The following is a 13,236-nucleotide window of genomic DNA, read 5'->3' as shown; positions in this document are numbered from 1 at the left end:
CTACAGTTTTACAGCATAAGATATCAAGAACTTAACAGTTTGTGGAATAAGTGGGTCACCAGTTTTTTCATTCACAAAGTTCTTTACCTCCTATGATTTGAAAGAAAACTCTATTCAAGGCCTTGATTAGGGTTACCTTTCAGATAAATGGTCCCTATCCGTGTGTTCTCTGCTTGGACAAAAACTCTGCTTTTTGTGTGGCTGCACTTTGCTGTTGCTTTAAATATTTGTATGTGGAGGCAATATATGTTTTCGACTAAATATTTTTGGAATTATCTGTGACTGAGATGATATTGGATTGGTGACATAACTTTATTTAATAATACAAATTTCACCCAAGCATATATAAGTTTTGCCTCTTTATAGACTCTATGAATTCATTAGAAGGCAACTCAAACAAGCTAAAAAAATCTTCAGACCATTGAAAATTTGAATAATTACCAAATATTTGATAATATTAAGATACTATTAATTTTTAGGCATATAATGTTAATGTGGTTATGTTTCTTAAAGGAATTTATTTGCTAACACTTAGAGACACATCCTAAAATATTTATGGATAACATGATGTGATATCTGGAATTTGCTTCAGGATAATATGGGTAATATTATATGGGTAAGATTGATGAGTTAATAATTATTGAAGCTGAGTGATAGGTATGTGGAGATTCATTTATCTTTTAGCATATAAACATCTTTGAAATTTTTCACAATGAAACATTAAAAAATAAAAATGGAAACTGGGAGTCTAAACCTTGATAGATACTAGACTGGAAGACCTTCTTGGTGGCTAGGACTGTGTTTTTATCTTCATATTTCTGGAATCTCAAGTAGTATCTGATACATACTAGCCACTCCGCTTATTTAAATAACTGAATATTAGTTTTGTACAAGGAGATCTTTATCACTGGACTTACAAGGTGCTTCACAGTCCATGTAATTGTGACATATTGTCAAACCCCACTCATTAAAACCAGTTTGGAGATGGGAAAAAGGGAAGGGGTCCTGTTTGATTTAATGACAAACTTAAATTACAGAATATTTTAAAAATGTACCTTTATTGCTTTAAAGTAAATACAGTAATAAATAACATTTGCTGCCAGCATTTTCAGGTAGAGGTCATAACCTGATTTAACAAATCGATTAAACTAACTTTAAAACAAAAAAGCCTAATGCAGTGGGAAGAGATGGAGAATTGAGTTCTAGTTTCAGCTCTTTCACTAACTTCTGGTTTAGCTTAGGTAATAATGACTTATTTACCTGTGAAATTAAGAAAGCTGGACTGGATAATTTGTAATTTCCCCTTTTCTGCTAAAAAATACTATGCTTTTTAATTAGCGGTATCTACCTAGTTGTTAACAACTTGTGTGCTAAAATTTTTAAAGCACTGTCTCTTAAACTATACATCCCCCTTTTCATATTTTCATTCCTTTTTGTACGATTTATTTGCATTAATGGACTCTTCCTAGATTATTTTATATAAAGTCACTGAATTAAATAGTGAAGTTAACTTTAGCTCAGCTGAAATTCAAATTAATATAATTTGCTGTAAGAGGTTACTTTATATAAACCAGAATACTAGTATTTATCCCTGAGACAGCTGCTGTATTTGTCAAAGCACAGCATTTATTATATAATACTAGACCCTCTCCAGTCTTATAGTACGATCTCGCCTACTTCCTGTAACCTTCCTTAGTTGGGTTTGCGAGTACTTTCATATTAATTGCTTTAAGTAAAGTGGGATGTTTTCTTCCTTGAAAATGTATATACCCCTTACAGAAGCTTTACAAAGGGTCAGGAGACCTAGGTGATAGTCTTGACATTGTCATTAGTCGCATGACCTTGGACAAATCATCCCCTCATATCCAGATCTGTTTTATGGTCTGTAAAATAAAGAGTCTGGATTGAATAAGTGGTTTTTAAACTATATTCTTTAGAACCATGGAACTTCAGAGTCTTCCAGGAAGGTGAGGCTATCAGCCTCCATCTACCACTGGTTCAGCCAGAACAGCCATATTTCGATCTTTTCTTGTATATCAGACTTTTATAAAATTTGATTTGAAACAAGGGTTTTAATTTCCCCTCTTCAAAAACAAGCTTGAAAATCAGAGATCACTACCTGCTCTCAAATCGTATGGCCCTGTAATATAAAACCTTATCGGTCATTGAAATTCTTTACTGAGAGTAGATGTAAAAGGGGAAGAGAGAAAAAAATCTGAGGGCAGTGAGGATGAGGAGCAGTGTTCTCCAGCAGGGAAGCAGTATTGAATTAATAGGTCAGAGTCTTGAACAACCAAGTTCACAATTTTGCATTTTTGCACAGCTGTCAGGCATAAATGGGGTCTCTTTATAGCACTTTTCTATAGTAAAGCTTTGAAACAGTAGGAAAACACCCCTTTCTTTATTTTTTAGAAAAGAAGAAATGGATAAATTTTTGATTTACTTGAATACAGGTAAATATCTCCTTGGCCATTTTCAGTCTATCTTGCCTCTGTCCTCTATTACATCCTCCAAGTACATTGAGTACATTGATTCCGACTTCACATTTGAGGTAAGCTTTATGCTTTTGTTAACATTTTCACAGCAGTCTACCTCGGTTTTTTATAAACAAGCAGAGAGAAGTTTGTCATCACTAGCATTCATCTCCAAATGTAATTTTAGCTGTTTTATTCCAATTTGTTTAAAAGACATTTCCTCCCTCCCTTCCTTGTTGCCACTTGGTCCTAAGCTAAGAATTGAACAGCTGAATAAAGATCAAGACAAATAAAATGTTCTGAACCCTGCTAATTTTCATGTCTTCTGAATCAAATTCAAATTGTTTACCGTTATTTTGAAGCTGTCCATCTTTCTACCCAAGTCTGTGTCATCCCCCATCTACTAATAATTCCTCTCTGTCCCTTTCATTCAAGCTACCCTCCCAGCTACATCTCATCACTTTTCCAACTCCACACATTCTTGCGGAGTGTCCTTTTTGCCTAACAGGTTTTCCCATTTCTGCTGCTCACATACCTACTTCTTTTTTCCCCCTAGATTCAGTAATTTCATTTCTGGAATTTTCCCTTGGAAATAAATGATCAGAAAAATGTCCAAAATGGCACATACCTATTTCCTTATGTCCAAAACACACCAAAAACTCCATACCTTAGAAATGATTATTACACTTATTCAGTAGTTCAATTTCATACTTCAAATACCTGTCAATGAGGTATTAAATGTAGCAAAGTGGTTTAGAAACCAGAGCTTTTCAAAAGAGAAAAAAATTGGCTGATTGGCATTCTTATCTCTCAGAAGGACATGTGAGTATGCCATAAATGCTTTCTGTTGATGTAACGTTCTGGTTCTATACTGTACCTGCTGTGGGAGCTCAGTAAATATTATGCTAACCTATCTATACTATTCCAATTCTCAGTCTCCATTTCATTCTTTTTAATGATTGTTTGGATTCTTTATTTTCTTACACTAAATCATATCCTTCTACCTCAGATGTTGAACAATTGCTTTAATTAAAATCATAAGTCTCTCCAAAGATGTGTTTATTCCTCAAAGTTTGAGTAAACAGCTTATTTGAGCTTAGTAATGTTTTTTGCCATTTTAATTACTTTTGATATGCACGCATGCACATAAACACACAAAAAGAACTTTCTAAATTCAAACTCATGTTCAACAGTTTTTAAAGCTTGATTAACAACTTCGTTAGAGTATAGAGTCAAAGACTTTAACATCAAATTTTCCTTTTTGATGCAGCATACATGCACCTTGCTAGGTGTTTTAATGGAGGAGCCCCAATTCCAGATTCAAGGATTAATGACGCTCATTGGTTTCGAAAAATAGGTAAGAGGAAATTCTGTGGGAAACATTGTGGGGTGGTAGAATCAACAGATGTGGATTCAAGTTCTAGTATCTATGGGTACAAGGATCACATGCTTAATCTTGCATTAATTATTTACAAAATAAAAACAGGTATATATATTTCATAGGGCTATTAAGGATTATAAATGAAGCAGTGTGTTTACCTGGGCCATTGTAGGTATTCAATAAACATTAGTTTTCTTCCTTTTCTATAGAAATGGGTCTGAGAATAAAATGATGAATTATTACTACAGGTCCCCAAGGTTATGCTTCTAAACTTGGCTTGGAATGCCCAATTTATCTTTAAGTATGGTTCATCAAAAATAAACTACATTCAACAATATGGGCAAATCTCACAAACATAATGTTGAGCAAAAGAAGCCAGACACTGTGTACACATTGTATGGTTTAGTTTATATATAGAAATAAACAACAGGCAAAACTTATGTATGATGGTAGAACTCAGGATAGTGGTTACCCTTGAAGGGGACTGGGCTTTGAAGCGTGTTGATGGGGTTGCTTTGGGGTTTCTGGCAACAATCAGGATCATTCTCAATCTGGATTGGTTGTATGGATATATTCACTTTGTGAAAATCCATCAAACTGCACAGTTAAGAGTTTTGTGGACGCAGTTACTACAGCGATGAGTAAGCAAGAGCATTTAAGCAGTGATGTCACAAAGTGGACTACATCACAAAGCGATTCTACATGGACCTTTCTCTGCTTTGTGGGGTTTACTGAGGCTCTAATCTAGGAGAGAAGAGAATACAGCGGGTTGTATTTCCAAGAAACGTACACAAATAATGGAAAACAGCAAACATTTAAACTATAGGAAAGTTTAATGACTTATTTTTTCGGAAGTTTCAAGAGTTGTTTTCTAATACTTGTTTTGTTGAATTTTAATTTCGTTTTTCCAAGGTAAAGAACATGCTGAATGTTGCTTTATGGGGCTTCCACTACTCTGTGGAAGATGTAAATCTTTCCAGCAGTTTTCTCAACCTTCGATTCTAGTGTACCATGTTCTTTGCTAAGTTTTAATTTCCATTCACCCATTCTAGTTGGAGAGCTTCTTGGTAATCCTCTTTTTTTTTGATAGATTTTATTATATGTCCCCAAATTAAAAAAAAAATCAGCACGACCTCTATTGGTCATTGGCCTGGAATTGAAGATTGGAAGTGATAGAAGTCTCTAAATTTACCGGGAAAAAAATTCATCTAAAAACCTGACGTTAGCTTTTTTAACCTCTGAGAAACTTCTCATTCGTATATTAATATTAACGATATAGGTATAAAGATTCTAATGATAACAGGTTAAACAGTGAATTTTCATAACTAAATTATTTCACATTAACTTTCAGCTTGGAACATGGCTGTGCAATGCGACAAAGACTCAGTGATAATGAGAGAGTTTTTCATGCTTTCTTATAAGGTAAGTCTCTTCTAATAGTATCTCATGTATGGACCACAACAAGGATTTCGCCACTATGGCTGTAGTCAAGGGCTAAGTATAGAGTGGGATTGGTTTTTAATCTAGGAACTTGTAATATGTGTCTCAGTAGGCATGACTTAAGGAGAATTTGATCCCTATAGGCTGTAATGTGAGAACATGAGGCAGGTGTCCCCATACCAAATATCACTAACAACCGTTGTCATGGAGCCTAAAGTTCTACCATAAGAGACTTATTCCTTTGCCTTTGAAGGAATCCCGGTCTCCCAAGGGCCCATATTAAACTAAAATTGTATTTAGGAGGGGAATACTCTTAAGAAGTTGTCAATTATCAAAACATTAGGAAAGGTTACAGGTGTAAGTCTATAGGAATAGGTATCTGAGGACAACTAAGTGAAGAGGAGGCTAAAAAGCTTGAGTGTACTTTATAATTTTTCCTGCAGCAGGTTCTGTGTATAAGATTTGTGAGCTTGTTTTCCGATTACAAGCATTTAAAAATAGCTGCTAGCCTTCAAGGTAGAGGTTAAATGCCAGAAAGAAGAACAGGTATTGATGAGAGAATAAAAGGAGAGGTGCTAAAGACTTAATCATTTATATACATTCAGGAGTGCACAATCTGATAGATGGAGGCTGATTAAATGTTAAGAGTTTTAGAACTGGGAAGTGCTGTAGCGATAATCTAGCACAACTCCCTCGTTTTGTGTATGAGTAGCCTGTGACCTAGAGAGACTGGGTGTCTTGAAATGCTGTTGATTCAGTGACGGTGATGATTTATGATCACTAAGTATTTGCGGGGATTAAGAAATATTCTTTGGAAGTTTAGGTATAATTGCCATTTTAATTGGGCAAAATGATTTAGTTTTAGTTTTGACATTTGTGATAGCACTAGTAGGATTTCATGTAAGAATCCCAAGTGGCCTAGACTTTTATTTTAGTACAAAGTCAGGAGTTTTTTTCTAAAGCTAGAGGATAAGATTTAATGATGAGGTTATGTCTGATGCCTGTCAAGATTTGACATTGTCTCTTTCAACCATGACAATACATGTACTAATTTCGGCTCTATTCAATGCAAAGGGGAAATCTATTTGCCAGGAGGAAAATCACTTAGAAATTACAACATAAACCAAGGAGTAGATCACTAGATAGAAATACAGGGCCAAATGACAGTACTTATCGCTGGGAAAGATAGGAAAATTGTGAAGAAATGAAGCATTTTATCTCCAGAAAGGTGCTAAAAAACAATGGTAAGTAATGTAAAATTAAAACCATAAATCAGTGTTATAGTCTATATCATTTTTAATGTGAAATGTGGTTTTCCAGCTGAGTTTTCTCATTCAGACGGAATGTTGCTGACTTTCATTCTGATTGTTCGTGTTCACCTGGCAGAATTCTCACTGTTCATTGATGTCCTGGTTATTTCTTATCAGCTGTCCCAGTTTTGTCCTTCTGATCAAATGGTTCTGATTGCACAGAAAACATGTTTACTGATGGCATCTGCAGTTGATCTAGAGCAAGGGAAAAAAGCGTCAACACCTTTCGAGCAGGTAACGTGCAACCATCAAATAAAACACAAGAGTTCAGTGTGCTATTTAGTGTGTTTGCCTTCCCTCATGCAGTTCTTTTTGATTCTCTTTAGAGAATTCTTTCCTCCCTTCCAGTAGCATCTTCATTGCAAAGGTTCGTAAGAGCTAATTACTTCCTAAGGGAGGGTCACATTTGTCTTTGCCTCTTCTTTTAAAAAATTTGGTATCGCTACTTTTAAAATGTCCCTTCCCGTGGACCACTCTTTCCGAATCTGTTTTTAAATACTTTTTTTTATCTGCCTCACCTCCTCCTGATAATCTGTGGTCCATAGGAGTTTTTTCCTCTTTTGTTTTCTTTCACACATTTTCTAAGGAAGAACACATCCACTTCCACAGCTTCGAAAGCCATCAGGAATTATTTATGTGGTTTGTTGTTTTTCACTCAGTTGCATTTACTCTCTTTGGCTCACATCCTTCAATTATTTTATCATTAACTCAATCTTAACAACAAAAAGACAGAATTCCTACCTTTGCCTGGATTCCACTCTGAGCTTAAACTTTACCCTTTGGGGAGAAACCAATATCAACATCTCAGTCTCCCATATGCCAGAGTATTGGTTTGCCTTTATTTCTTACCTTCCTTCTTTCAAGCTAAGAAAATTATCTCCAAGTTGGACCATCAGCATTTTTGTATGATTTTAAGATCTAGATCTTGCTACTTTTTTCTCGTACTTAGACACACACACAAAAAAAACAAACCAAAATACCTTCCCAATTTCCTATACTTACTAATTTCTTTTCTTTCCAGTTAGTATGAAGTCCTTCTCATTGTTCGTTTTCTCCTTCTGTTAATATCTTCTTTAATGTAATCCTTTAGATTCAGAACAAAACTCTCACAGATCTCTGCTGATGCATTTTCCTTCGTTTCTCTTCCCTTCTTGAGTTCAACTCAAAAAATATGAGTTCCAAGGGCTACGCTCAGTCCTTGGGATAAAGAAGACAAAGTCCTTATTCCCATGGAGTAAAGGGTCTTCTTTTTAGAAACCTTTCCATTATAAAAAAAGATGAGAAAAGAATTTGTATGCCCCAGAGCAAAACCGAAAACCATCATTTTACTTCTTAACGGGTAAGGGCAAATGTAATTTTATTCTTGATAAGATTTTTTTCATTTACTAAAAAGAAATATTAGTAGCATCTTGTTTTTGCATAGTTCTTTTAACTTTTAAAAAGTTTTCCTTTTAAGTTGATAGTCCTGACATAGATTTTCTGTCTCAGTGATTAGAGATCAAATTGACGTGAGGGAAATTTCACAAACTCTTAAGTGCTGTCCTTAATTATTTTGTTTGTTTCTAAAAACTGGTTGTTTTTTCTTGTATTCTTTCTCTTGCACACTCTTATGTTGTGTAAGAACACTCTAACCTAGTAGCCCTTCTATAATCTTTGCTTTTTAAAAGAGGTCTGTTTAGATAATTGAAAGTGTACTTCTGCCTTTTACTATCTAAGTCTTGTCCCTGTGAATCATGTTCTGTCTCTCTAATGAGGACTTGTTGAATTCTGTTGAACACATCACATCAGTTCCTTGTTCTCTAAATCCTCATAAATTGGAGTATTTCCAAATAAGTAGATGACAAGAGACTATAGATAGACTGTATAATCCTGTCAACTTTGTCTCTACTCTCCTGAGTATGAGTCAGGAGGAAGCAAGGGATGCTTTAATAGTAATATAAATTATCAAGAAACCACATCTTTTTCTAGTACAGGGTGGATAAACTACTCACTAGCCAAGTCATGTCCATGGCCTGTTTTTCTATACCCTGAGGGTTAAGAATGGTTTTTACAATTGTGAAAGGTGATAAAATAAAGAAAAACATGTGAGAGTTTACGTGGCTGGCAAAGCCTAAGGTATTTACTGTTTGGCCTTTTCTAGAAAAGTATCTTGTCCCCTGTCCTAGATTATTTTTAACAAATTTATTGAGGTGTAATTCACATACCTTATAATTCACCCATTTAAAGAATGCATTTTAACTATTACCCCAATAAACTTAATTTAAAAAATAAAGTATGCATTTTAATGGTTTTTAGAATATTCACAGAGTTGTGCAACTATCAACATGATCTAATTTTACAACTTTCTCCTCACTCTAAAAATCCCTCACCAACAGTGACTCGCCATCTCTACCACCAGCCCTAGGCAAGTACTCATCTACTTCTGTCTCTTTAGATTTGCCTGTTTTGGATATTTCAAGTAAACGCCATCACATGATTTATAGTCTTTTGCGATTGACTTCTTTTGTAATTTTTCAGTAATGTTTTCTATGTTCTTTTTGTTGTACCTTGGATCAGTACTTCATTCCTTTTTGTGGCTGAGTAATATTCCATTATCTGAACATACCACATTTGTTTATCCATTCATCCATTGATGGATGTTGGGGTTTTCCAGTTTTAAGATGTTATCAATAATGTTGCATTACAAATTTTGTATGAATGTGTGTTTTCATTTCTCTCGAGTATATACTTAGAAGTGGAATTGCTGGGCTCTATGGTAACTCTATGTTTGACCATTTGAGGAACTACCAGACTGTTTTCCAAAGCAGCTGCACTATATTACATCCTCATCAGCAGTTCTATTGCCTCTACCTCCTTACCACTGCTTGCCATTATGTCCTTTGGATTATGACCATCCTGGTTAGTATGAATTGTTATCTCATTGCAGTTTTGATTTGCATTGCCCTAATGACTAATGACAGAAGATGTTTAGCATCTTCTTGCGTGCTTATTTGCCATGTATATATCTTCTTTGGAAAAGTCTATTCAGAGTTTTGGCCCATTTTTATAAGATTATTCGTTTTTTTATTATTGAGTTTTAATAGTTCTTTGTATATATTCGATACTAAACTCTTATCAGATACAATTTGCAGTTACCTTCTCCCATTGTGTTGTTGCGTGTGTTTTTGGCATCATGTCTAACTAAGACCATTGCCTAATCCAAGGTCATGAAGGTTCACCCCTATGTTTTTTTCTCTAAGAGTTTTATATTTGTAGTTCTTACATTTAGGTCCATGATCCATTTTCATGTGCGGTATATGATAGGAGTCCAACGTTACTTTTTTTGCATTTGAATATCACATTGCCCCAGACTGTTTGTTGAAAACTATTTTTTTTTCAGTTAATTGTCTTCGCACCCTTGTTGAAAATCAGTTCACTAGAGGTTTATTTCTAGAACCACGATTCTATTCCATTGATGTCTATGGATATCTTTGTGGCAATATCACACTGTTTTGATTATTGTAGCTTTGTAATAATTTTTTAAATAGAGATGTGTTAGTCCTTCAACTTCATTTTTCTTTGTCAAGATTGTTTTGGCTGTTCTGGTTCCCGTGAATTTCTATGTAAATGTCAGAATCAATTTGTCAATTTCTGCAGAGAAGCCAGATGGGATTTTGGTAGAGATAGCACTGAATCTGTAGATCAATTTAGAAATTATTTATTGCAATCTTATCAATGTTAAGTCTTCTGACCCATGAAAATGAATATATTTCCATTTATTTAGGTCTTTAATTTCTTTCAACAATGTTTGGTAGTTTTCAGAATATAATTTTTTTACTTCTTTCTTTTTTATAATCTTTTCAGATTTTCTATTTCTTTTTGAGACAGTTTTAGTAGTTTATGTTTCTGGAAATGTGTTCATTACCATCTAAGTTATTTAATTTATTGGTTTACGGTTGTTCATATTATTCCCTTACAAACATCCATTTTTTTTTTATTTCTGTAAGGTCAGTAATGATGCCCTCTCTTTCACTCCTAATTTTAGTCATTTGTGTCTTTTCTCTTTTTTTTCTTGGTCACTTTATACAGAGAGTTATCAGTCTTGATGATCTTTTTCAAGAACCAGATTTTGGTTTTATTTTTTATCCTATAATGTTTCTAGTCTCTATTTCATTAAGTCCCACTCTGTAATCTTTATTGTTTTCTTCCTTCTCGTTGCTTAACGTTTAGTTTGCTCTTCTTTTTCCAGTTTCTTAAGGTAAAAGTTGGTTATTGATTTCAGATATTTCTTCTTTTTGTAATATCAGCTTTTATAGCTATAAATTTCCCTCTAAGCATTGTGTCATAGCCCATTTGAGATAGTCTAACTTAATACCACAGACTGGGTAGCTTATAAACAACAGGACTTTATTTTTCACAGTCCTGGAGGCTGCAAGTCCAAAATCAAGGTGCCAGCATGGTCACATACTCTGGTAAGGGCCCTCTTCCTGGCTCACAGCTGGCACCTTCTTTCTTTGTCCTTGCATGGTGGAAAGAGCTAGTAGGGACCTCTTTTAAAAAGGCTCGAGTCCCATTCATGAGGGCTCTGCCCCATGACTTCAGCACCTCCGAAAGGCTCCACCTCCTAACACCTTCACCTTTTGGGGTTAGGATTTTAACATATGACTTCAGTAGGGCTGCATTTGAACCATAGCGCACTGCTGAAGCAGCATCCTGTGAGTCGTGGCCTGTTGCCTTTATCTTTTTGTTCCACTCAAAATATTTTCTAATTTTCAGTGTGATTTATTTTTTGACCCATTGTTTATTTATGAGTCTGTTATTTAATATCCACATATTTGTGAATTTCCCTAATTTAATTCTCTTATTGATTCTAATCTTATTCCGCTGTGGTCAGAATACGTACTTTGTGTGACTTCGAGATATTTTAAATTTATATTAAATTTGTGTTGTTTCCTAGCAGATAGATGGTCTGTCCTGGAGAAACTGCCGTATGTGTTTTATGAGAATGTGTATTATTCTTGGGTTGGTAGAATGCTCTGTAGATATCCATCAGGTATTTAAAAAAACTATATGTAGTTTCATACAATTGCTTTTTAAAAGGTAAGACAAGAAAAAATAAATACATATTTTTATAGTGCCTGTTATAGTTATGTGATTACTTTCACCAGTGGACTTTGTTTTTCATTTGGATTCACATTACTATCTGGTATCACTTGCATTCAGCCCGAAGAACTCCTCTTAGCAGTTTTGTAAAATGATTTCAGTGGCCACAGATTTTTCTCAGCTTTTGTTTATCTGGGAATTTATTTTCCTTTCAGTTCCGAAAGATAGTTTTGCTGGATATTAGATTCTTGGATATTTTCTTTCATCACATAGAATGTGTTATCCCACTGCCTTCTGTATTGAGGGTCTATATTTGCTGAGACAGTGCCATCAGAACTTCCTTCTTTGTCTGGTTTCCTTTAGTTGTTTGAACATATTTAAAATAGCTGCTTCGAAATCTGGGTCTGCTAAGTTCAACATCTGGACCTTTGCAAAGTCAGTTCCTGCTGCCTGCTTTTCTTCCTGCATATGGGTCATACATTCCTGTTTCTTTGCATGTCTCATAATTTTTTGTTGAAAATTGGACATTTTAAATGATATATCGGAGCATCTTTGAATACCGATTCCCCCTCTGGGGCTTGTTGTTAATATCTGTTGATTTGTTTAGTGACTTGGCTGGGCTAGTTTAGTGAAGTCTGTTTTCCCTAGCTGTACTGCTTCTTATGTCATTCCTAAGAGGCCACACTCTTTGCTGTGTAGTCATTCTGACCCCGCTTCCCGAAAGGGATGAACATAGTTTATAGCCAGGTTATTTTTGACTATCTCTTTCCCTGATCTCCTTATTAAGTTTCTGAAAAGTGTGTGTGTATGTGTGTGTTTGAAAATGCTCTTTGGCATAAATTGTTCCACAGTCTGATCCAATTAAAGTAAGGCCCCTTTGAAAGGAAAAGGATCTTAGCTTTCTCGTTTCTTCGTTCTCTGTAAACTTCTAGCTGGCCTTCTGTGGCTTGTTGAAGTTATTGAGCTACCAGTCTTCTCTTAATTGCTCAACCCTAAGATATCCTTGGTTTTTATAGTGCCCTTAGACTTGAACTTTCCCATACTCTTTTTCCAATTAAAGCCAGTCCTTTTGGGGAGAGCTACAGAGCTCACTCTTCTAATGCCCTACCTCCTCTCCTGAGTAGAAATTCTGTACTCCTTGTTTTGTTGTTGGAGTCAGGGACAGTGGCCCATCTCTATCAGAGTGACAGTCCAGTTCTGAGTCGGGGGCTGGGCAGGAATCATAGTCCTCGGCATTCCTGGCTTACTTTTCCCAGCATGAAAACCCAGTCCCGTAAGCAAGCTGAAGTGAGGGCAGTTGAGACCTAGTATTCTCGAGCTGCCATGCCTGATATAGCTGGGGACTGGGTAGAGGAAGAGAGCCCCAGTCCTCCAAATTTTGCTTGTTTCTAATAGAACTTCTGCAATACAGATCCAGGGGTCAGATATGGGAAGTGCTGGCTGTGTGCTCCCTCTGGGAATCCCTAGCCTGGAAGCTGACACTAGAGGGAGCCCCATCTTGGCCACACCCACCTAAGGTAGCTCTTAGGTCACACTGAGCTCAGCTGTC

The 13,236-nt window shown here is 35.5% G+C and overlaps 1 protein-coding gene across 1 annotated transcript in view; it reads left to right on the top strand.

Moving 5' to 3' along the window:
• TEX11 (testis expressed 11) overlaps positions 1-13,236 on the top strand; it is a 143,160-nt gene that overhangs the window by 106,013 nt on the left and 23,911 nt on the right. The window contains exons 20-23 of the mRNA XM_016132609.1: positions 2,413-2,453; positions 3,745-3,831; positions 5,207-5,277; positions 6,723-6,839. Coding sequence (XP_015988095.1) covers positions 2,413-2,453; positions 3,745-3,831; positions 5,207-5,277; positions 6,723-6,839 — 316 coding nt within the window. The remainder of the gene's footprint in view (positions 1-2,412; positions 2,454-3,744; positions 3,832-5,206; positions 5,278-6,722; positions 6,840-13,236) is intronic.

This window comes from Rousettus aegyptiacus, unplaced genomic scaffold, assembly GCF_014176215.1.
Source record: "Rousettus aegyptiacus isolate mRouAeg1 unplaced genomic scaffold, mRouAeg1.p scaffold_m13_p_9, whole genome shotgun sequence".
Classification (NCBI taxonomy): domain Eukaryota; kingdom Metazoa; phylum Chordata; class Mammalia; order Chiroptera; family Pteropodidae; genus Rousettus; species Rousettus aegyptiacus.
This window is presented reverse-complemented; position numbering and strand designations above follow the sequence as displayed.